Source organism: Terrapene carolina, unplaced genomic scaffold, assembly GCF_002925995.2.
Source record: "Terrapene carolina triunguis isolate 2854851 unplaced genomic scaffold, T_m_triunguis-2.0 Scaffold130, whole genome shotgun sequence".
Classification (NCBI taxonomy): Eukaryota; Metazoa; Chordata; order Testudines; family Emydidae; genus Terrapene; species Terrapene triunguis.
The window spans coordinates 955,030-975,002 of NW_020664481.1; the positions used below are offsets into that span (position 1 = coordinate 955,030).

Below are 19,973 nucleotides of genomic sequence, written 5' to 3' on the forward strand. Positions count from 1 at the left end.
CCTGGGGTCGGACCGCTCTGCTGGGCCCGTCCTCTGGGGCACGGTGCACGGGGTCTCTGGAGATAACCAGGGTGCTCTGCCGCTGGGCGGGGCACGTTCCTCCCCCCAGCAGCCCTGGTGACATACAGCCCAGCCAGGAGGCTCAGCGCAATGAAGACCCAGTTCGCAGGAAGAGCCTTGGCTTACCTGTGCCACTGGCCGGCTCCTCCCCTTTGCCTGCTCTCCCCAGGTGACCGCGCAAGGCTTGGCTGGGCAGGGCGGATCCCTGGGGCCACTTACAGTGGAATGGAATGAGCTGGGAGTCAGCCTCCGACAAGTCCGGACAGGCCACCTGGGAGCCGGCCCCTCCCTGTGCTGCGCCAGCCCCGCTTGCCCAACAGCTTAAATCTGCCCTGCCTCAGCCCGGAGGACCGAGACCCGGTATCGCAGCACCATGAAGTCGGCTGGCATCGTGCTCCTGGTGGCCCTGCTCTCGCTGTGGGCCGAGCTGCCTGCTGCGTCTGGGGGAGACAGGTCGACCACGGCGCCTGGTGAGTGCTGAGAACGGGCCCTGCCGTGCCAGCGGACAGGTGGCGGCACCTGGGGGCGTTCAGCCCAGGGACGAGCTCCCAGTGGCGATGGGGGCTGGATTCTCGTGGGAGCTGCCTGTCCATGGGCTGCGCAGGACATGGGGCAGATGGTGGATGTGCCGGGGGAGGGCGGGCAGTGCCTAGCCAAACCAGACCTGAGACCCATCTGGGGGTCCCTCCCATGTGCTCAGCCCTCTGCCCCCGTGCAGGGTGGAGTTGTGGATCTCTGCAGCCGCCCGGTCAGCGCGCGCTGACCCGTCTCTCTTTGCAGCCAAGGCTGGTTTCTGCTACAAGGTGGCCCCGGTGGGGGGCGTGTTTGATGGGGAGAACTGTACTGCCTGCCTGGAGAACAACTCCTGCTCCACCTGCTGCACCGACGCCGACTGCCCCGGCCATGCCAAGTGCTGCCCGGACGAGTGTGGCTACACCTGCCAGATGCCAGTGACAGGTACGGGGGGTCCTGGCCCCTGCCCCCCCGTAGCTGGGAATGAGCCGAAGCTGGGCCGGTCCCCCAGAGCAGAGTGCCCGGCCCGACGGGCCGAGATGGCGCTGGGTGCTCAGCACCCCGAGGGCCGTAGGGAGGCTGCTGCTGGGCAGGGTGCAGCGGCCTCCTCCTCCTCCAAGCACAGGGAGCCGGGCTGAGACTGTGTGACCCCCCCCACTCCCTGGGGGAGCCCTGATTCCACCATCCCCGCCCCATGGCAGAGCCTGCGGGGCCTCTCGCTCTCACATGCCACCGCCCAGGGAACGCGCTCACAGGTGCACTGGTGCAGGCAGAGCGCAGTGCGAGGGGGGGGAACGGTGGTGGTAGCCGCGGTGCCGGCCCTCGTGCAGGCGGGGCTCAGCTGGAGAATGCCCCCCCCATCCTTTGGAGTGGCTCAGAGCACGGCCGGATGGCAGCGCAGCTAATGTACAGGCCAGGGAGGGTGTCCCTAGCCTGTTTGCCAGGAGCTGGGAATGGGCGACAGGGGAAGGATCACTTGGTGATTCCCTGTTCTGTTCATTCCCTCTGGGGCACCTGGCACTGGCCACTGTTGGCAGACAGGGTACTGGGCTAGATGGACCTTTGGGCTGACCCAGTCTGGCCGTTCTGATGTTCTTATGTACCCGAGCCCTGCTGCAATGCCTCCACCATTGCTCCCCACAGTGGGTCCCTTGTGTAGACGTGCCGGAGGCGCTGGCTGCTTGCTGTGTAGAGGGAGTGTCACGGACTCACAGATCGTGCCCAATCTTGGTTCCGTGCGGTCCGTGGGGGGTGCCCCTTTCAGTGAGACAGCCCTTCTCGGGGGTCCACTCCACCTCCTGGAGCCGCACCTCTCTGAGCCTTAGCACGTCCGTCTCTCGCCGTGGGCCACCTCAGGGAGTCCCCTCGCTCTGGACCCCCCGGGCCTCCACCCCCGAAGGGGTTGATGCAACCCTGTTCTCTAGACCGGAGTGACTCTCAGCCAGCATAAAACAGGAGGGTTTATTGAGAGTTGAACACAGCACAGTAAACTCTCAGGGCCTCAGGCCTGGCCTCCCTCAGCCCAGCACATCCCAGTCTCTCTGCGTCCAGGTGGGCTCTGCCTGCTCCCCCTCTCCAGCCCAGAGCCCCCCTGCTTCCCAGCTGGGCATCTGAGATTACCGGCCCCATGCCCCGCCTCTGTCCATTGTCTTCTCTCCAGGTAAACAGGGCCGTAAACTGGGGCCTCCTCTCCCCTCTTCTGTCCTCTGGCTGGAACAGGCTGGTTAGGTCACTGGGTCCTCATTCTGTAGCCCATTGTCCTCCCACTGGCCAGAACCGGCTGCGATTCCTGAGCTGGGTCTCCGGGTCCGGTCGCTGGGGTCTCCATCCTCCAGGCCATTGGCTGGGGTCCCACATTCCCTCTCCGGTCCTCTGTAACAACAAACTCCCTCTCCCCTCACCTCGTTAAATCAGTAACACCCAGGGAAACTGAGTCCCACCCCCTCCACATGCAAACCATTGAAACCCCACTGAAAACAAGAAAACAAACAAGAAAATCTCCCACTTCGGCACAGGGAGACAGGAGCTGGGCTTGCCCCATGATTCGGAGCCGGGGAGCAGCCCACGCCTGAGTGGTTGGGGGGGGCCGAATCTCACAGACGTTTCTCTGCAGCTGTAGGTCTGTGGCTGCTGGGCCATTCTGAGGCGTGACGCTCTCTGGGTGCAGGGGCCTCACGCTGCCTCCCCATAGCCAAGGCTGTGACTGATCCCCCCTCGCTCCCAGGGGTGGGGGTGGGGGGGTCCAACGGTTCCCACTCACTCATTCATCAGGGAGTGGCCTGTGGGGTGAGGCTTATGCCTAGGAAGCAACTTCTCCTGTGAGAAGCCGCGGTCCCTCCCTGGCTGGGACGAGCCCGTCCGACGGGTCCAGCTACCAACTCATTAACTCACTCCAGCTCTTGGCTGGGCAGATGCTGCCCTCTGCATGGGGTCTCCGGCGAATGGGCCGGGCATTAGCAATGCGCCCACTGCCACGCCGCGTGTAACGCTCACCCCAGCAGTGGGCACGGCCCCTTTGCGCTAACAGGCAGACGCGCCATTGCAGCCAGCCCGCGCCTGGGCTTGGAGTTCCCCTGTGGGGCCGGCCCTGACCCTCGGCAGGAGGCCTGAGGTAGCCGAGCTGTGCAGCTGGGGGGCAGCATGGGTCTGATGCCAGGTGCGATTGTGCCCATGGGCATGGTGTCAGGTGACTGGACGAGGGGCGTGTGCAACAGAACTGCTCTGCTGCCCTGCACCCCGCCCCACTTCGCAGGCCCCTCTGAGCACAGCGCCCCGATGCCCTGGATGGCAGAGGCAGTTGGAGCGTCCCCCCCCCCTCTCTCTCACAGCCCCCCCTTGCTCTGCAGATCTCTGCCACCTGCCGTCGGTGTGCGGCTATTGCAAGGCCAGGTTCCCGCGCTTCTTCTACAACTGGTCCAGCCAGGCCTGCGAGGAGTTTGTGTACGGCGGCTGCGGCGGCAACAGGAACAACTTTGAGACGAAGGAGGAATGTCTGCAGGCCTGCAGGCAGCCTGGTAAATGGAGCGTGCGGCCCAGCGCCAGGGGCGGGGCCCAGGGCTGCCTTGGGACCTGGGCCTCTCAGGCCAGGGCTCGGTGCCCAGGATGCCAGCAGGCCCCCAAGTCTGGGAGGGCGGGGGAGCCGCCCCACGCACTAGGTGGGGGAAGGGCCATCTTTGGAGGGAGCTGGGAAGGAGAGGTGCCGTGGGCACGCCCTGGGCCTGACCCCATTGCCTTTCTGTTGCAGGCACTGCCTAGCCCTGGCCAGCATAGGGGAGCGGAAGAGGAAGCTGCCGTTCCTGGCTGGTGACCGTCTTCCTGGGCACAATTCCTGTCCCTTTCTGCGGGAAACGACTCTCCCTGCCTGGGAAGCCCAGACCTTTGCTCCCCCGGACACTCTGCAGCAGGGTTTGGCTGGAGGTGGTTGCATTGCCTCCCAGATGCAGAGCCAGCTCTTGCGACCCCCGAGCTGGCCCCAGCCCCATTGCCGTTCTGTAGCCATGGACGTGTGTGCTGCGTGTTAACGCTTAGCACAGGGCGCGGCGCTGGCAGGCCGGAGGGAGGGGCTATCAGCCAAGCCCCCTTTTCCTGGGACCTCGCGGGGGTCTGCGGAGTTAAATACAAGGACTGACCCTTTTCAAACAGAAGTAGGTTGTGTCACTCCTGCCCTTGGGATGGGAGGGAGCTGTGCACGCACCTCTGGCTGCAGTGCAGACTCTGCCACCGCTTCCCTACTGGAAGGGGCTGGGGGGGCACTTCGGACTCCAGGGCACATCGGGTGTTGTGAGTGCACAGCCCTAGTGTATGGGCAGCAGGGTCCCCTGCCAAGGCCCCACCATGATACCCTTCCTCCCCGCCTGCTGCTCTGCACCCTTTGCTACAGTGACTCTCGTGCCAGCACGTGCTTTCCTTGAAGCCCCAGCTCCTGGAGTCATGGGAGCACAGGAATCTCAGCTTCATTTAAAACAATGGTTGTGCAGAAAAGCCTGAAATCATAGCCGGGGCACGAGCAACAGCCCCAGCCAGCAAAGAACGAGACCCAGCGCTTAGTACTTTGGACAGTCTCATGAGTTTCTAGTTCTTTTGGCTGGCGCTCTCCCGTCCCATCCTTCGTGTCAGAACCACCCATTTTTATCTGCTGGGCCTGCCCTGTTCAGACGCCCACCCAGCTCCAGGAAGAGGCAACGTGGTTAAGATAAGGCACTGCGCTGGCAGCCAGGAGACTTGGGTTCAAATCTCTGCACTGCGACTCCGGGCAGGTCTCTGTGCTTCTGTTTCCCTGCCACCCTTGTCTTGCCTGGGTGGGCGGAGGGTGAGCGTCCTGGGTCAGGGGCTGTCTCTTCTGTGTTTGCACAGCATCTGGCCCAAGGGGCCTGATCCCAGGGGGAGCGTTCGCCTTCCACTATAATAAAAATAAACCATCATCCCCCCCATCCCCCCAGGCGGGGTCTGGTGCCTCATCACTGAAATAGCACTAGCAAGTACTTCTAGAGGTGCAGGGGCATTATCACCCCAGGGCGCTCAGCTCCAGCCGAAACACTCTCCCTGGAAAGGGTTACTGCAAGTCCACAGCCATGCCGGTCACCAAGCCCCCACCCCTCACACCCCACCAGAGCTGGCCAGGGAGCAGCCAGGAGACCCCACCCCAGTAGAAAAAAAGTTGATGTGTTCTAAATTGGGGCATCACCCACATAGGGGTCTTATAGCAGCAAACAGAGACACTGCCAAATTCACAGCTCCGGACCCGGACCCCGACCCCCAGCCCCAGCCCCAGCCCCAGCCAACCTGGGCACAGCCTCAGGAGATGAATTTAAAGGCTCTGGCTCCACCCCTCCCCTGGGAGAGTCCACTCAGACAGGTTGGTGGAACCAGCTTGCCAGGCAATGGAAATGGGAAAATCAAATCAATCCCCCCTCCCCCCAGGTTGCAGGTCTGTTCTGCTTTGACCCACAAAGAATCCAGTCCATTCTGGGCCTGGCCTCTCATTAGCAGGGCAGACAGCCATGCACACAAAGCCAGAGCTCCCCTTCTGGACCCAAATGGACTCTTCTGCCCTGTGATTGGTGAGGCTGGGGAAACAAACCCTATAAATACAGGTGGGTTTCCCTTCCCCTGCTGCTGAGGCTTGTTGCTGTGTGGGAGGAGCTGCTTGCCGGGCCTGGCTCCCTTGACTGGTGCTAGGATGTGTCTGGGGCTCCAGGGACAGGGTCTAGCTGCAGCTCTGGGGGGTTTGCTTGCAGGAAGGGAGGCCTGAGCCCAGGGCTCAGTAGAACTGGGTGGTTCAAACATATGGGCCAAAGTGAGGTCTCTGCTGGGGCTTTAGAAGGGGCTTGGGAACACATGGAAATGGCTCACGCCTGGAGTTTGGGTTCTGCACAGGGCAACCACGTCAGCTGTGCCATTCTGTGCCTGGCCTGAAACACGTCCCCAGCTCTGTCCCTTCGCTGATCTCCCTGCCTGTCCCCCCTTCCAGAGCTTGCTCCCAGGCTGGAGCTTAGCTCAGCCCTGCTAGGCCAGGGACATGCTGCAGGGGTTCGGTTTTGTGATGCTCAGGGGTTGGGGTTTCACAGCTGCGAGCTGGGATCCTATCCCAATGGCAAGTGAAACCACAACAGCCTCCTCAAGCACCCGGGGGGCAACTAATCATAGCCTAGAGAGCTGGGGAGATGGCCAGGCAATGGGCTGGGGGTGTGTGGTGGGAGTGCAGACCCCCTAGCAGGGGCAGTGATGTGGGGAGAACAAGGGCAGTTTTTCAGAAGATTTCTGGTGCGGGGCACGGAGAGCATCGCCTGCCCCACAGAGCAGCATGAGAAAATTATTGCTTTCCTAATGATTGTCTCCCTAGTCAGGTGGGGGAGCAAAGAGATAATGGAGCCTACAGCCCTAGTTAAGTCTGGAGGGGACAACTGCCCCCCTTGCCCATAGCAACTGATGTCCCTGGAGGACACCCCCCTTTGTCCTTCGACTGCTGCTGGGTTGTTTTAGGGCGGCTGAGTGCTGCTGCCTGGCCTGATGCTTCCAGGGGAGCTCAAGACTCAGGGGGCCCCATGGGCAGCCCCCAGCACAGGCCCGTTGCCTTTGTTTGGTTACTTGGGCTCGGTCGGTTTTATAACCGAGGCGGCTCCGCTCTGACACCACCTGGCGCCCGAGCTGGGGAGCCGAGGGGACGAGGACCAGGAGCGGGAAGCTGCGCTGGAGCAGAGCTACAGTGCGTGCCTGGGTTCTGGGGGGAGAGCGCTCTGCTCCCCCCAGCTACGGAGGCTCTCTGGAGCCCCAAGGCAGCGGGACGGGAGGCGCTCGGGCGGTGGGACTTGGGGGCAGAGCCAGCGAGTGGCTTGAGTTCAGTCTGAATAATGGGGCAGGACTCATCCCGGTGCCCCGTTTTCCCTCGGCTCAGCAGGGCTGGGCTGGCGCTGGGGCTGAGGTGGCAGCAGGCAGGAGGCTGCGTCTCCGCCCCCGGGGCTGGCGTCGGGCCTGCAGGTGGCTCCGCTCTGTGGTTCCAGCAAGGTGGATTTGAGGAAATCTGGCACCTTCTCAGCTGCGCCCAGAGGGACCCGCCGAGCGGGCTCGGCAGGGAACACAGGACTCAGGCCTGGCGCCGGCACTCGCTTTATTGCTGGGGAGTCTGTCGTGGTCTGGAGGTTACATGGGCAGAGCAGGCGGGAGGGGGCCGGGCCAGCGAGGGGGTTTGGACGATGGGCTGTCCCGTGATAAAGGTGCGGCTTCCTTTCAGCTCCTGCGGCGCTGGGCCCGCTCGTTATACAGCATCTGAAACACAAACAAGCTCAGTGCACGGGCGGGCTACGGGACACGTTTCTCCAAGCTTTGGGCACAGACTTACCCCTTTCTCTGCCCCACGTTCTGCTGAACACCCCACATGCTCCTGGGGACCCTGTCCCAGCCCCATTCCAGCTCTGGGGGGGACCCACGTGTTGGGGGAGCGTCAGGCTCCGCACCAGCCTATGCCCAGTTTCCCTGTCCCATAGGAAAGCTGGGAAGCAGTCAGGTACCCGGGTCCTGCCCTGGTGAAGCAGGGCCTGGTGCCCCTGGATAGGAGTGAGGCCGGTGCAGCGATCTGTGCCAGCAGCCGGGGGCGGCACACCCCTCCCAACGGGCCCGGTGCAGCCAGAGCCGTGAGCGCTCGCTCGGCCCTACACCCCCGTGCGCAGTGATTGGCTGCATGACTGGTACCTTCCTCTGGGTCTATGCAGCGCATGGCACACGTCCTAAAGCAGCACTTCTTCCTCCCAGGGCACCCGCCGTCACTGTCACACTCCGGGGGGGCTGCGTGTCGACACTTTGCTGGGTCCGGTGGGCAGGTCCCAGGCTTCTCTGCAGCAGGAGGAGACCAGACGGCCTTGTACGGGGGTGTGCTAGGGAGCCGGTGGGCCCAGTCACGTGGTAGCACCCACGGATCCCAGCACCCGGGGGTTGGTTAGGATCTGGCTGGGGACCCTGACTGCCCAGAGCCATGTTCTGATTGGCTGGCTGGGCCTTGCTGAGGCCGTCACACCCCGGTGCCAGCTCCCAGCGGAGCCAGGACGGGCCCTCCGCATCCTGGGCGCATTGTGGTAAGCAATGGGGAGCAAGGGGCAGCCAGGGCTGGGATGGGGAGAAGCAGCTGGAGGAGGGAGTCCAGTGACATTGCAAACTGCCCCTCCTGCCCCCAGGTGCCAAGCGCCCCCCCAGCCGCAGATCGGGTCCCTCCAGCTACTCTCTAGGGCACAGTAACTCCAGCCACAGGGGACGCAGGAGAAGGGGAAGGGGTTGATTAGCCACAGGCTGATGCAGAACGGGGGCCGGGCGGGAGAAGGTCCCAGCTGGCAGGAGACTTTCACCCTAGGAGGGGGTTAAGCTGTGAGAACTCTGCCAGGTTGGGGAAGGCCAGCGGTGACCCCTGTCATGGCCTGAGCTGCAGGATGAATGGGGGTGTGCATGGGAGCACCCAGGGGTGGCTCACTGCTAGGCTCCCTCAGCTGCTTCCTGACAGGAGACGCACCCTCAAAGGGCCTCTGCTGCTGCTGGAGAAGCCACCTGTCTGCGTGGTGCCTGGACTCCTCCAGATGGGGTGAGCTGGCTCACCCTCATGGGTGGAGCGCCCCCTCCGAGCTGCAGTGTCTGTGTCCGTAAAACCCCCGACAGGCCCCCCCGGCTCCCCAAATCCTGCTGACTTCTCACTGCAGATCTCCGAAGGATCCGCCCAGACCCCGCCCGTGACGCTGGGAGGATCCACGCCTCCCCGCTGGTGGCACGGCAGGCCCACAAGCGCCGTGGCAAAGAGGCGAGATGCCAGCGGACCCAGCTGTCTGTGCTGGGCAGGGCCGGTCTTACCCAGCCTCCCAGCCCTTGTTCTCCTCACAGAAAAGCTCTCGGTGCACGTGGCAGGGGAGGGAAGGAGGAATAATTTCACAGTGTCTGGTGGTGGCACCGAGAGGCCAGGGCCTTGTGGTGCTGGGCGCTGGCCACACATGGGCCCTGCCCCAAGAGCTCAGAGTCCGCGAGTGGGGCAGGGCTCAGCTCTGGAGACGCTAACGCTGAGGGACTAAACTTACCTGCAGAGATCAGGGACGTGCAGACGTGACCACACCCATTACTGCAGCACTTCTGCCCCCTGGGACACTCCTCGTCCTCCCGGCATCGCTCCACACAAAGGCCTTTCCCTTGGGGCTCTGGACAAAAGCCGGGTCTCCCTGGAACATAGAACAGCCCCAGGACATGGGCTCAGCCTCCGGCCCTCAGCATCTGGAGCTGGGAGCTCCCCATGGTGGGCAGGGCCGGCTCCAGGCACCAGCTCAGCAAGCAGGTGCTTGGGGCGGCCAAGGGGAAAGGGCGGCACGTCGGGCTCTTCGGCAGCGGGTCCCTGGGTCCCTCTCAGAGGGAAGGACCTGCTGCCGAAGTGCCGCCGAAGAAGAAAGCGGCACAGTGGAACTACTGCTGAATTACCGCCGATCACGATTGTGGTTTTTTTTTTTGTTTGTTTTTTTCGCCGCTTGGGGCGGCAAAAACCCTGGAGCCAGCCCTGCCCATGGGAAGAGGGCTCAGGAAGGAGAGAAGCCGTTTGAGTAGAAACTCTGAGCTCCTGGGCCTGGGGGGCAGCGGGATCATCCAGGGCTGGTTACTGGGGCTGGGGTCCTGCCCCTTCCCTGAGTGACCCCGACCCCTCCTCCCTGCTCGGCTAGGGGCACATCCCCGGGCCCTGCATGGACGGGAGCACCTGCATCTGGGGCAGGGCTGACCCGGCCTGAGCTCACCTCCGGTGATTGCCATCATGCAGACGTGGCCACACCCATTGCTGCAGCACTTCTGTCCCCTGGAACACTCCACATCAGCAAAGCACAATTCCACGCACGGCCCAAAGCCCAGGGGCCTCGGGCAGACGCCTGCAACACAGAGCGGCCACGTGCCCATGAGACACCTGGCCTGCTGGAGCCTAGCGACTCCATGTGGGAACAGGGGACCTGAGGGAATTGGCCCAACCAGGGTGACGGAAGGCCCCAGAGCGCTGCCCTCTGGGTGCCCAGAGACCCTTGAAGGGGCCTTTCCACTTCAAAGCCCCAGGCCTTATCTTCAAAGTGCTCAGGGCCTGGGCCCTGCACGTCCAACCAAGCCTAGAGCGCTGGGATGAGGCTGGGATGGAGCCGCCCCAGGAGGGTAAAGCTCATCTGGGCAGGAGACAGAACTGCCTTGGGGCTGGCCCCAGACTGGAACAAGCTCCTGCAGGAGCGAGGGGCCACCCCAAACCTCCCCCATGCCTGGGGCACTGCTCCGACCAGCATTCTCCAGGATAAACACACAGCAGCCCCAAATGACCAGAATAAATGAGCAACAACAACACGGCCAGCACAGACCGTCCCCTGCCCGGGGAGCGATCCAGCCACGGGACTGATGTCAGGCACAGCGCCTCCCGCACTCCAGGCACGAGGGCAGGACAGAACCTGGCTGGGACAGAGCTCGACCCAAGCAGGAACGAGGGTCCTGGCCAGTTTCGGCAGAGACGCTGACGTCTGGGCCCTGGGAGAGGCGGGCTCGGTCAGTGCTGACGTGCAGGGCAGGGCCTGACGCTGAGGGCTAGACCTTCACATCAGCCCTGTACGGCCTGTGAGCAGTGACTGCAGAGGGAAGCTTCCCTTGCCCATGCACAGCGATACCAAGGCTCCTTTCCCTGGCATGGGGCCCCGCCCGAGCAGTGCCCCTTTGCATGCTGGTCCGTGGCCTGTGCAGGCCCAAACTCCATGCTGCCCCCAGGCTCTAGGTCTAGCCTCACCTCGGGAGACTTCCTGGCAGACACGGCCACAGCCATTGTTTCTGCATCTTTGTCCTCTGGGACACTCCTCGTCAGCCCTGCACTCGTCCACGCAGGGGCCTGTGGTGCCGTCCCCAGGCTTGTCCTCGCTCTCTGTAAGACAGTAGGGGGCCCGGACGCCTGATCACAGGGGTGCGCAGAGCCCAGGGAAGCCCAGGGCCGGGGAAGGGAGCGTGCCCGTACCTGTTCGCATGGCCACACACTCCCGGCGGCACCCCGTCTCGCAGCACTTCTCGTGTCTCTCGCACACGTGGTCGTCCAGGCACTGGTTTGACCGGCGCTGCCTCGGGTCGCTGCAGGCCTTTGCCCTGGGACAGGCACCGGGATGCTCTGGGGAGCGGGAGGGGATGAGAGAGGGACAATGAACCCCTCCGTGGCAGGCAGGGGACCCTCCATATCAGCCTGTAATGAGAACTGCCCATCGGGGAGGGTCCCCACCAGACTCTCAGCCCCCTCCAGCCCAAGCTCACTCCTGGCTCCCGCACCCCCATCCACCCTCTCTCTTCTGCCCTGCCCTGGCATAGGGCCCTTTCTCTCCCTGGGCTGCCAGTCTGCCCCGGACGAATGGGGCTGGTCCCTCTGGGGGGTGTCGCTGCAGCCTAGCTGGTTACCTTTGTAGTGGGGGCCGCAGCGCATGGCACAGCCGGCGAAGCAGCACTTCTCCTGCCTGGGGCAATCCCGGTCATGAATGCAGGCGTCCTGCTCGTTGCACGGCACCAGTGTTTGCCAGGGCTTCTGCTTTGGGCACGTGCCAGGTTTCTCTGACGAGAGGGGGGGAAGGGCAGGTTTGGAGGCTGCTGGATAGAGGGTGTCACAGTGGGGACCCACCACACCCTCCCTAGGGCGATGGCACAGCCAGCCAGGCCATCCTGCTGCACCCTCTGGCCTCTTGGAGCTGCACTGGGGGGTTCTTAGTGCTGCCTCTGCCGGCACCCGGCTCTCCAGCCTGGCCCTGGAGTCCAGAGGGGGCTGCAGCTCCCCTCCCCACCACCCAGCCCCACTCAGCAGCTGCAGCTCCTGACGCAGGGCTGCCCAAAGCCTGGGGAACGACTGCTTAGCAGATGTCTCCACACCTTGCGCCTGGCACCCCTGTGCTGGAGCGGGGGCTCCTGGCCCATCGGCGCGCTGGAGCACAGGCAGCACCTGGCATGTGGGGGGGGGTGTCGTCTCCAGCTGCCCTCTGCCTCCCTCGCACACAGCCACTGGCCATCACAGCACAGAGCATTAACCCTTTGCGTTAACCCTTTTCTGCTGGGGATGCACCGGCGTGGCAAGGGGGCTTCAGTGGATGCTAACGGGGGTGACAGCCCCATGCTGGAGTGAGGGGAGCCCAGCCCTGCTGCTCTAGTTACCTCTCTCCGGGGCCTGGCATGTCCGGCCACACCCACTGTCACAGCACTTCTGGTCCCCTGCACACTCCTTGTCCTCTGCGCACGAGGACTTGCACGAGGGGGAATCGGACGTTATCCCGTCTGTCAGGGGGCAGATGCCGGGCTTCTCTGGAAAGCAGAAGGCAGAGGAGTGAGGGGGCTCACTGGGGTCTGTGTGACGGGACGAACACCCTCCCCACCAGATCCACTGGCTCTCCTGGTGCGCTGCTGATCTGTGCCTAGGTCACCGAGCCCCACCGCTGAGACGGCCGCTCCCCTCTGACTCGTCACTGGTCGGTCTGTTGTGACGTCACGCTCCCCTCTGACTCGTCACTGGTCGGTCTGTTGTGATATCATGCTCCCGACTGACTCATCACTGGTCGGTCTGTCGTGACGTCACGCTCCCCTCTGACTCGTCACTGGTCGGTCTGTCGTGATGTCATGCTCCCGTCTGACTCGTCCCTGGTCGGTGTGTCGTGATGTCACAGTCATGGGGTGACTTGTTTTTTGCAGGCTGAGCCCTGGGATCCCTGGGCCCTGTCTCTCTGCACAGATATGGTGGCTCCGGGGTCCTATGCCTGGGAGCTTGTCTGAGAGCCTTGGGCACATGCCAGGCTGGCATATCCCAGCCACCCCAACAAACCCGCAGGGACTGGCTCTGCTCTGTCTCTCCCCTGTAGCAGTAGTTGGGGCTTCCTTCAGGATCAGCGTCTCACTGCCCTGCTGGGAGGCCACAGACGCCCCCCGGCCTTGCCCAGGTGAGGGGCTGCTTGCAGGGCAACCTGAACCATCTCCTACCTTCAGAAGGGGCCAAGCACTCGTGGTCGCAGCCGCGCAGGCAGCACTTCTGGGCCCCGGGGCACTCGCCGTCCCCTCGGCATCTGGCTTCGCACTCATAGCTGAAGTAGAGCCCGTTGCGCACAGGGCAGAATCCAGGCTTCCCTGGGCAGACAGAGGCCAGGGGCAGTCACGGAGCCGGCAAGAGGGAGGCCAAGGCAAGGCCAGGGGATGAGGGAGGGGTCTGAGCCCACCGGGGAAGGGAGCGTCGCTGGCCCAAGCCGCCTGTGATCAGGTGGAGGGCTGGGCGCTAAGAGCCGGGTGCTGCCGACGTGGGGAGTGTGGGATGCTGGCGCACTGGCTGCGCCAGGGGGTCACTGGGACCCCGTGTGCCCTTCTCTCTGCACCAGGCAGCCAGATGCCTGTGGGGAGGGGGATTCCCTGGGCCTGGCGAGTCATCTCAGAGGCAGAGAGCCCAGGTGGGTGGGACCCCGGACAAAGGCACAAGGCTGCCGGGCAGGGCCTGGAGACCGCCCGGGGGTGCGCCCGAGCCTGGGGCGTGGGACTGTCCTTCCCCGGGCGAGGGTGGTGCAGGGATGGTCACAGCCGCTCCCTGCCGGCCCCACGGCTTCTTGTTCAGTGGCCGGGCAGGCTGCCGGCTGGAACACTGGGTGGCCCAAGGCAGTCGGACCCTGACGAGCCCCTACTGCCTCCATGTGTGGAGGGAGAGGAGACCTCAGGGAAACGGACCCGCTGGGACAGGCAGAGAGCAGAGGCCCCTTTGCAGGCCCAGCCTCTAGCCCAGGGATCGGCAACCTTTCAGAAGTGCTGTGCCGAGTCTTCATTCATTCACTCTGATTTAAGGTTTTGCGTGCCAGTCATACATTTTAACGTTTTTAGAAGGTCTCTTTCTAGAAGTCCATAATATATAACTAAACTATTGTTGTATGTAAAGTAAATAAGGTTTTAAAAATGTTTAAGAAGCTTCATTTAAAATTAAATAAAATGCAGAGCCCCCGGACTGGTGGCCAGGACCTGGGCAGTGTGAGTGCCACTGAAAATCTGCTCGCGTGCCGCCTTCGGCACCCGTGCCATAGGTTGCCTACCCCCGCTCTAGCCCCTGTTCCTGTCCACCCCCTGCGCGGTCCTGTCAGTGTGTTCCCAGTGCGAGCCAGTCGCTGCCATTCCCTCAGCACGGGCATGGAAACTCACCACTGCCCTGCGCTGGGCATGCCTGGCGGCACCGATGGCTGCAGCACCTCTCTGCTCCCGGGCAGTCCTGGTTACTGTGGCATCTCTGCCCACTGTGCCCCTCGGGGGTGGCTGGGCCAGATGTGGGGGTCCCTGTTACATAGAACGGCCCCATGGCAGTGAGACCCCGGCTGGGCCCAGAGCCGCACCAGCTGTAGCCTCACAGCTCCATGGGGAAGGGGGTGTCCCGAGGGAACCGGGCCAGACCAGGACTGAAGAAGGACCCTGGTGCCTGTCCCATCCCGCTAGCTCCGTGCGCCGTTCATCACACTTAGCCCCCTCCCTGCCCAGCGTTATCCTTTCCCTTCCCTCAGCTCCGCGCCCCGTAATGCCAGGTAACGATGGGCAAAGCCAGGATCTCCCTGCCCCTGGGTGCTGCCCCATTCTAAAACCCCTGCAGCTCCCTGGAGTGACCCTCTTCACCAACCAGGAGGGGAGCTGCCGTTCCCCAGAGTCCAGTTCTGCCCCCCAGAAGGCGACTGGCCGAAGGCTGGGGCTGTGGGCAGCATTAGTACCAAACCGATGGGGGCGAGGGACGGTCACAGCTCAGATTCCTGCTGCCAATGGCACAGCGTGGGGTTTACCTTCGCCCTGCGCGGGGCACTCTGCGCGGCACCGATGGCTGCAGCACATCTCTGCTCCCGGGCAGTCCCGGTCACTGCGGCATCTCTGCCCACCGTGCCCCTCGGGGGTGGCTGGGCCAGCGCTGGGTTCTGCTGCAACACAGAGCGGTCACAGGGCAGTGACGCCCCATCCCGACAAACCCTAACACTCCAGCTGGTATCGGGGGGACGAGGGGAATGGGGCTGACAAAAGACCCTGCTCTCTCCTCCATCCAGCCTCCACCCTTGAGTTCCAGCCGTTCCCCACCCCCTGCACTGAGACCTTTTCGTTCCCAGGACGGTATCTTAGGAGGAAAAGGCCCAGTTGCTTCTGTTCTCAGCACCCCTCATAGGCACCCCACCCTCCCCATATGCTGTCAGAGGTCTCTGCTCACTGCCTGTCCCCCTAGTCCCTCACTGCTCCGCCTCCTGGTGCCCTCGCCCCCCCACACATAAAGGTCCCGGGCTCCAGAGGATCCCAGCCCCTGCACCGGGAAACGGCCCTCGAGCCATCGGCCCCTGGGAGGGAGTGACGGGGTGCACCTGGAGCAGCCCACACGGGCACGTTCCGTCTCACCTGCCATGGGGGAGGGCGATGCACAGACGTAGCTGGATCCCATCCTGCAGCACTTGTCTCTCTTGTGGCAGTCGCTGTCCTGCTGGCACAGCATCAGGGGAGGCCCCTCGTCTCTGATTTTAAATGCTGGGCAAAGCCCCGGTTTCTCTGGAACACAGGCCGGGCGCATGGCGGTGAGGCCCTGCCCAGTCCCAGAGCTGCCCCAGCCCAGTCCCAGCGACTCCATGCGGGAATGGGGCGGCAGGCGGGGGGATCCTTGGGGAAATGGGCCGGGCCAGGCCTGAAGGGTGACCCAGAACCAGTCCCCTGGCCTGCTGCATTGGCACCTTCCCTGGCCTCTCCTTGCCCTTCGCACTCTCAGAGGTCACCCCCTCTCTGTCCTTTGACCCACGCCTGGCTTGGGCCCTGGCACGTCCAGTCCTCTCCCCCAGGCCCTGCCCTCAGCAGCCAGTCCCCTCTCGGCCTCAGCTCATGTGCCCTCCGTGCAGCCAGCGCTCCCGCCCTGTCTGTCCTCACTCTGCTCCATCTTGGCCCCCTCGCCCCCAGCTCTCTGGGCCCACGTCCTCTGCCCCCTCGCCTCCAGCGCTCTGTGCCCCACACCCCATCCCCGGTCCCTGGGACTGAGCTCCCTGTGGGAACGATGGCCCGAGTCTGAGCCGCTGGCTGGGGAGTGGGGATCATTCAGGGCGTGGTTCTGCAGTGGGTCCTGGCCCTTCCCTGCATGTCCCGGATGCCTCTCACCTGCTCAGCAGTGAGTCTAGGGAGCCTGGCCTGTGGGGCCGGGCTCAGCGCGTTCAGAGAGGGCAGCAGACTCACCTTTCTGAGGGGCGAGGCAGGTGCGGCCACAGCCGAGGGGGCAGCACTTGGCGGCTCCTCTGCAATCGCTGTCCTGGGCGCAGGGGGATAGACAGGGCTCCTCGCTGGCCCCTGGGGCTCTGGCTGGGCACACGCCAGGTTTCACTGAGACAGAGCAGCCAAAGGGTGAGACACACAGTGTGCTGGGAAGGGAGGGGCTGGAGAAATCAGTGCCCACCTCCCTCAGAGATCACTCCTGCGCCCTCTGCCCTGGCCTGTCCCTCCGCTGAGAGCAGGGCTGCCCAGGACAGCAGAGTCCTAGCAGGGTAACCAGCCCGGGCAGCTCAGGAGCAAACCGTCTGCAAATGGCTGCGCACATGCGGATCAGCTCCCGCCAGCACCCCCGGCCAGACATCACAGAGGGGGGAGGCCAGGGTGACAGATAGAAAGCGTGAAAGTTCGGGACAGAGGGTGGGGGGTAATAGGCGCCTACATAAGAAAAAGGCCCGAATATTGGGACTGTCTCGATGTGATGAAGTGGAAATGTTTTTGATGTGTTCTTTGAATACTGAGGGGGGAGTATTGACCTGGGAAGGTTGCAGGGGAGTTTGGCTGGGACTGTCTGCATCGGGGGTGGGAGACTTTCCTTGAGGGAGGAGACCCGAGCACGTAACATGAGAACCAGGGCGGGGGGGGGGGAGGCCAGGTGACACCTCTGCCTGGGAAACTGGACAAAGGCGGGGGAAGGAGCTGGGGGGAGGCTGAGGGAGACGCTGGAGGGAGTTTCAGTTTGGAGCTGGCTGGGGAAATGGAGGGGAGCCCAGATGGGGCTCTGGCCTCCCTGCCCTCCCCCCCCAGATGGACCTAACGGGGGGGTCTTGTCTGTACCTGCAAGGCCTGTTTTGGACTGTGCTCCTGTCATCTAAATAAACCTTCTGTGTTACTGGCTGGCTGAGAGTCACGATGAAGCGCAGGAATTGGGGGTGCAGGGCCCTGACTCCCCCCCACTCCGTGACACCCTATAAAATGGTCGCCCTAGGGGAGGCTTGCTGGGGATGGGGCACATGTTGCCAAGATGTTAAAAGGAGGTTTCCCTGGGCCACACCTCTGTGTGCACCGGGTAACTCGCAGCCCAAGCCCCAGCAGTAAGCGAGTCCCCGAGTGCCCAGTGGTCTCGGTCTATGGCTAGGGACCCACCGGCTCACTGCGGACAGGCGGACACGCTGGGAAGGGGCAGAGTCTGCGGCTGGAGGCCGCTCTGCAGGGAGCAACTGCAGAAGCTCCATCTGTTTAGTTTCTCCAGAAGGTTGAGGTGACTCGGTCACGGTCTGCAGCTGTCTGCACGGAGAGGGAGCTGAGAGCAGTGGCTGGGAGCTGGGGCCCCACATGTCCAGGCTAGAAGCAAGGAGCAGGGAGCGAACTGCTCCCCTAGAGGGGTGGTGGGTTCTGTCACCTGGGCGTTAGCTCAAGTCTGAACGTCTCTTTCTACAAGGTCTGCTCTAGCTCCACCAGGAGCTCTGGGCTGGGTGCAGGGTCTCTGGCTGTGCTGGGCAGATGGGTCCCTACGAGTCTGGGGCACAGCGGGGCCAGCTGAATGTCCCCTGGACACAGCGGGTTCAAAATCCACCCGTGGATCCGAATGTGCCTGTCTAAGGACTGATCCACGACAGGCCCTGCACAAGGATCCGCCGCCTCTCACCGAGAAGGTTCACCGCCATGCAGGCCAGGCCACAGCCGTTGCTACAGCACTTCTGGGCGCCCGGGCAGTCGCTGTCGGAACGGCATCTCTCATCACAGGCACCGACGGCTCCTCCTGGTAACACCGGGCAGACTCCAGGCCTCACTGCAACACCCAACAGCCACACGGAGTCAGACCCGGCCTGCTCACTGAAGTGCAGGGGGGGAGTGGGGGAGGAAGGAAGGAGACCCCACAGCCACTGTCCCCTTGCGCCCTTAGCCTCTGCACCAGCGCTCTTTGTGGAGAGAAGGCCCCATGTCCATGTTAAGGATCTGCCAGTCTTACAGTCTCTGAGGCCAGCCGGGAGTTGGCCTCATTCAGGGCAGGTTTATGGGACTGGGCTTCTGGCTCCTGACTGAGCGAGCCCCGGGCCCGGCCTCTGCTCAGGCAGGTGGCCGTCAGCCCCTGAGGAGCTCTGTACTCGGCTCATCCCGGGATCAGCGTAGAATCAAATGAAGTAAAAATCTTAAATGAATCAAACTGTACCACAGAATCTCTATGGATAGTAATTCCATGCTCGAATAATAAGAATGTAGCAGTAGGAATATATTACCGACCACCTGGCCAGGATGGTGATAGTGACTGTGAAATGCTCATGGTGATAGTGACTGTGAAATGCTCAGGGAGATTAGAGAAACTATTAAAATAAAAACCTCAGTGCCGGGCAGACTCCGGGCCTCACTGCGATACACAGTCACGGGGCATCAGACCCTGGGCCTGCAGCCCCGGGTGGGGATAGGGGCGTCCCTGCGGGAAATGGGCCGACCTGGCCCTGGCCTAGCCCAACCCCTGCCCCTGCTTGGTCTTGGCCTCTCGCATGTCCACCTGCCTCGGGGACAGGGAGCACCTCGGGAAGGAGAGTCCCAGCAACCTGCCCCCTCCCCCCCAGCTCCCCACTCCCTTGCACGGAGCACAGTCCCGCTGCCCTGGCTCCATATCCGGGGTGTGACTCCCCCGGAGGCCGGGGAGAACCGTGTGGCCCTCCCCACCCTGCTGGCCACCCCAGGAGAGTGCTCAGCGAGAGTCCGGCCTGCCCTCCCTGGGAGCCGGGGGCGCTCGGGGGTGCATGCATTGAGGGAAACCCCTGTGAGCCCTGCCCCCCCCCCCCCCCCCGCACGCCGCTCCCCCCTTCTGGGGTCACTGAGGTGCACTCGGAGCCGCAGCCGTTCCCACAGCACTTTTGGGAACCCGGGCAGTCGTCGTCGCGGCTGCATTTCTCGTCACAGGCACCGGCCTGTCCCTGCGCGACGGCTGGGCACTCGCCGGGCTTCTCTGGGGCACAGAACAGTCACGCGGGCGGCTGAGACGCCCACACGCAGGCAACGCCTCCCAGCTCCATGGGGGAGTGACCCAGGGCCCCGTCTCCCCCCCACATCGGCCCCCTCTCTCCTCTTCATCCCCCCGCCCTGGGCCCTGCTCCAGCTCTTGGCCTCACCTCCGCTTTCAACTCCAGCCCAGACTCCCGGGGCCTGAGCCCCTCTCGCCCCCCAGGACCCACTGACTCCAGTGAGCAGGGCCCTGCCGGGGGTGTCCCTGGTATCCTGGGGCAGGGGCGCAAAGCCCCCCAGGCAGAGCCAGCTGCGTGGGAATGTTCTCCCTTACCATGGCCTGCGCAGGCCTGGACACACTCGGCTTTTGTCCTAAAGTTGTTGGCGTTTCCCCTGCAGCCGCGGTACAAGAACTGCTCGCACCTCTGGGCGGTGGCGTTGTAGAAGTACCGGAAGGAGTAGACGTCGCAGAGACCCACTTGGGCTGGCAGCTGGCAGATATCTGAGGGCCCAGAACAGACCCTTCGTGGGACAGCCCGAGAGATGTCCACAGGGCAGGAGCCTCTAGGGCGCTAGAGTGGGGCTGCCAACTTTCGACTCCCACAAAACTGAACACCCTTGCCCCGCCCCTGCCCCTGCCCCGCCTCCAAGACCCCACCCTGCCCCTTATCTGAAGCCACGCCTCCACTCACTCCACCCCCCCACCCCCCGTCGCTTGCTCT

At 63.6% G+C, this 19,973-nt stretch overlaps 4 protein-coding genes across 4 annotated transcripts in view; 1 reads left to right on the forward strand and 3 right to left on the reverse strand.

Moving 5' to 3' along the window:
- The first annotated feature begins 433 nt into the window (after nt 1–433).
- On the forward strand, nt 434–3,828 carry LOC112108159 (eppin-like). The gene is made up of 4 exons (XM_024202188.1): nt 434–530; nt 841–1,017; nt 3,420–3,587; nt 3,818–3,828. The coding sequence occupies exons 1-4, from the start codon at nt 434–436 to the stop codon at nt 3,826–3,828; spliced, it is 453 nt and encodes a 150-aa protein (XP_024057956.1).
- Nucleotides 3,829–7,262: 3,434 nt separating this feature from the next.
- LOC115271223 (whey acidic protein-like) lies at nt 7,263–9,935 on the reverse strand. Its single transcript, XM_029911753.1, has 4 exons — nt 9,822–9,935; nt 9,123–9,260; nt 7,762–7,902; nt 7,263–7,338 (listed from the first exon to the last, which is right to left on the reverse strand). The coding sequence occupies exons 1-4, from the start codon at nt 9,838–9,840 to the stop codon at nt 7,328–7,330; spliced, it is 309 nt and encodes a 102-aa protein (XP_029767613.1). The 5' UTR covers nt 9,841–9,935; the 3' UTR covers nt 7,263–7,327.
- A 523-nt stretch (nt 9,936–10,458) lies between these two features.
- LOC112108158 (WAP four-disulfide core domain protein 3-like) lies at nt 10,459–15,064 on the reverse strand. Its single transcript, XM_029911776.1, has 8 exons — nt 14,856–15,064; nt 14,233–14,364; nt 13,042–13,185; nt 12,226–12,372; nt 11,485–11,634; nt 11,057–11,203; nt 10,835–10,966; nt 10,459–10,574 (listed from the first exon to the last, which is right to left on the reverse strand). Exons 1-8 carry the CDS (start codon nt 14,902–14,904, stop codon nt 10,459–10,461), a joined length of 1,017 nt encoding a protein of 338 aa, XP_029767636.1. The 5' UTR covers nt 14,905–15,064.
- A 223-nt stretch (nt 15,065–15,287) lies between these two features.
- Nucleotides 15,288–19,973, reverse strand: part of LOC112108156 (papilin-like) — a 31,241-nt gene continuing 26,555 nt past the window's right edge. The window contains exons 12-17 of the mRNA XM_029911777.1: nt 19,586–19,753; nt 19,103–19,255; nt 17,945–18,088; nt 16,267–16,410; nt 15,451–15,597; nt 15,288–15,358 (exon numbers count right to left, since the gene is read on the reverse strand). Of these exons, the coding sequence (XP_029767637.1) occupies nt 15,288–15,358; nt 15,451–15,597; nt 16,267–16,410; nt 17,945–18,088; nt 19,103–19,255; nt 19,586–19,753 (827 nt within the window). The remainder of the gene's footprint in view (nt 15,359–15,450; nt 15,598–16,266; nt 16,411–17,944; nt 18,089–19,102; nt 19,256–19,585; nt 19,754–19,973) is intronic.

Coding starts and splice junctions, on each gene's coding strand:
- LOC112108159 (XM_024202188.1), top strand. CDS start 434: ATGAAGTCGGCTGGCATCGTGCTCCTGGTGGCCCTGCTCTCGCTGTGG. Junction 531..840: donor CAGGTCGACCACGGCGCCTG/GTGAGTGCTGAG, acceptor CTCTCTTTGCAG/CCAAGGCTGGTTTCTGCTAC. Junction 1,018..3,419: donor CTGCCAGATGCCAGTGACAG/GTACGGGGGGTC, acceptor CTTGCTCTGCAG/ATCTCTGCCACCTGCCGTCG.
- LOC115271223 (XM_029911753.1), bottom strand. Junction 7,903..9,122: donor CACGTCCCTGATCTCTGCAG/GTAAGTTTAGTC, acceptor CTCCTGCTGCAG/AGAAGCCTGGGACCTGCCCA.
- LOC112108158 (XM_029911776.1), bottom strand. CDS start 14,904: ATGTGCTGCAGCCATCGGTGCCGCGCAGAGTGCCCCGCGCAGGGCGAA. Junction 11,204..11,484: donor CTGCGGCCCCCACTACAAAG/GTAACCAGCTAG, acceptor CCCGCTCCCCAG/AGCATCCCGGTGCCTGTCCC. Junction 10,575..10,834: donor CTGCCAGGAAGTCTCCCGAG/GTGAGGCTAGAC, acceptor CCCAGGGCCCAG/ACGTCAGCGTCTCTGCCGAA.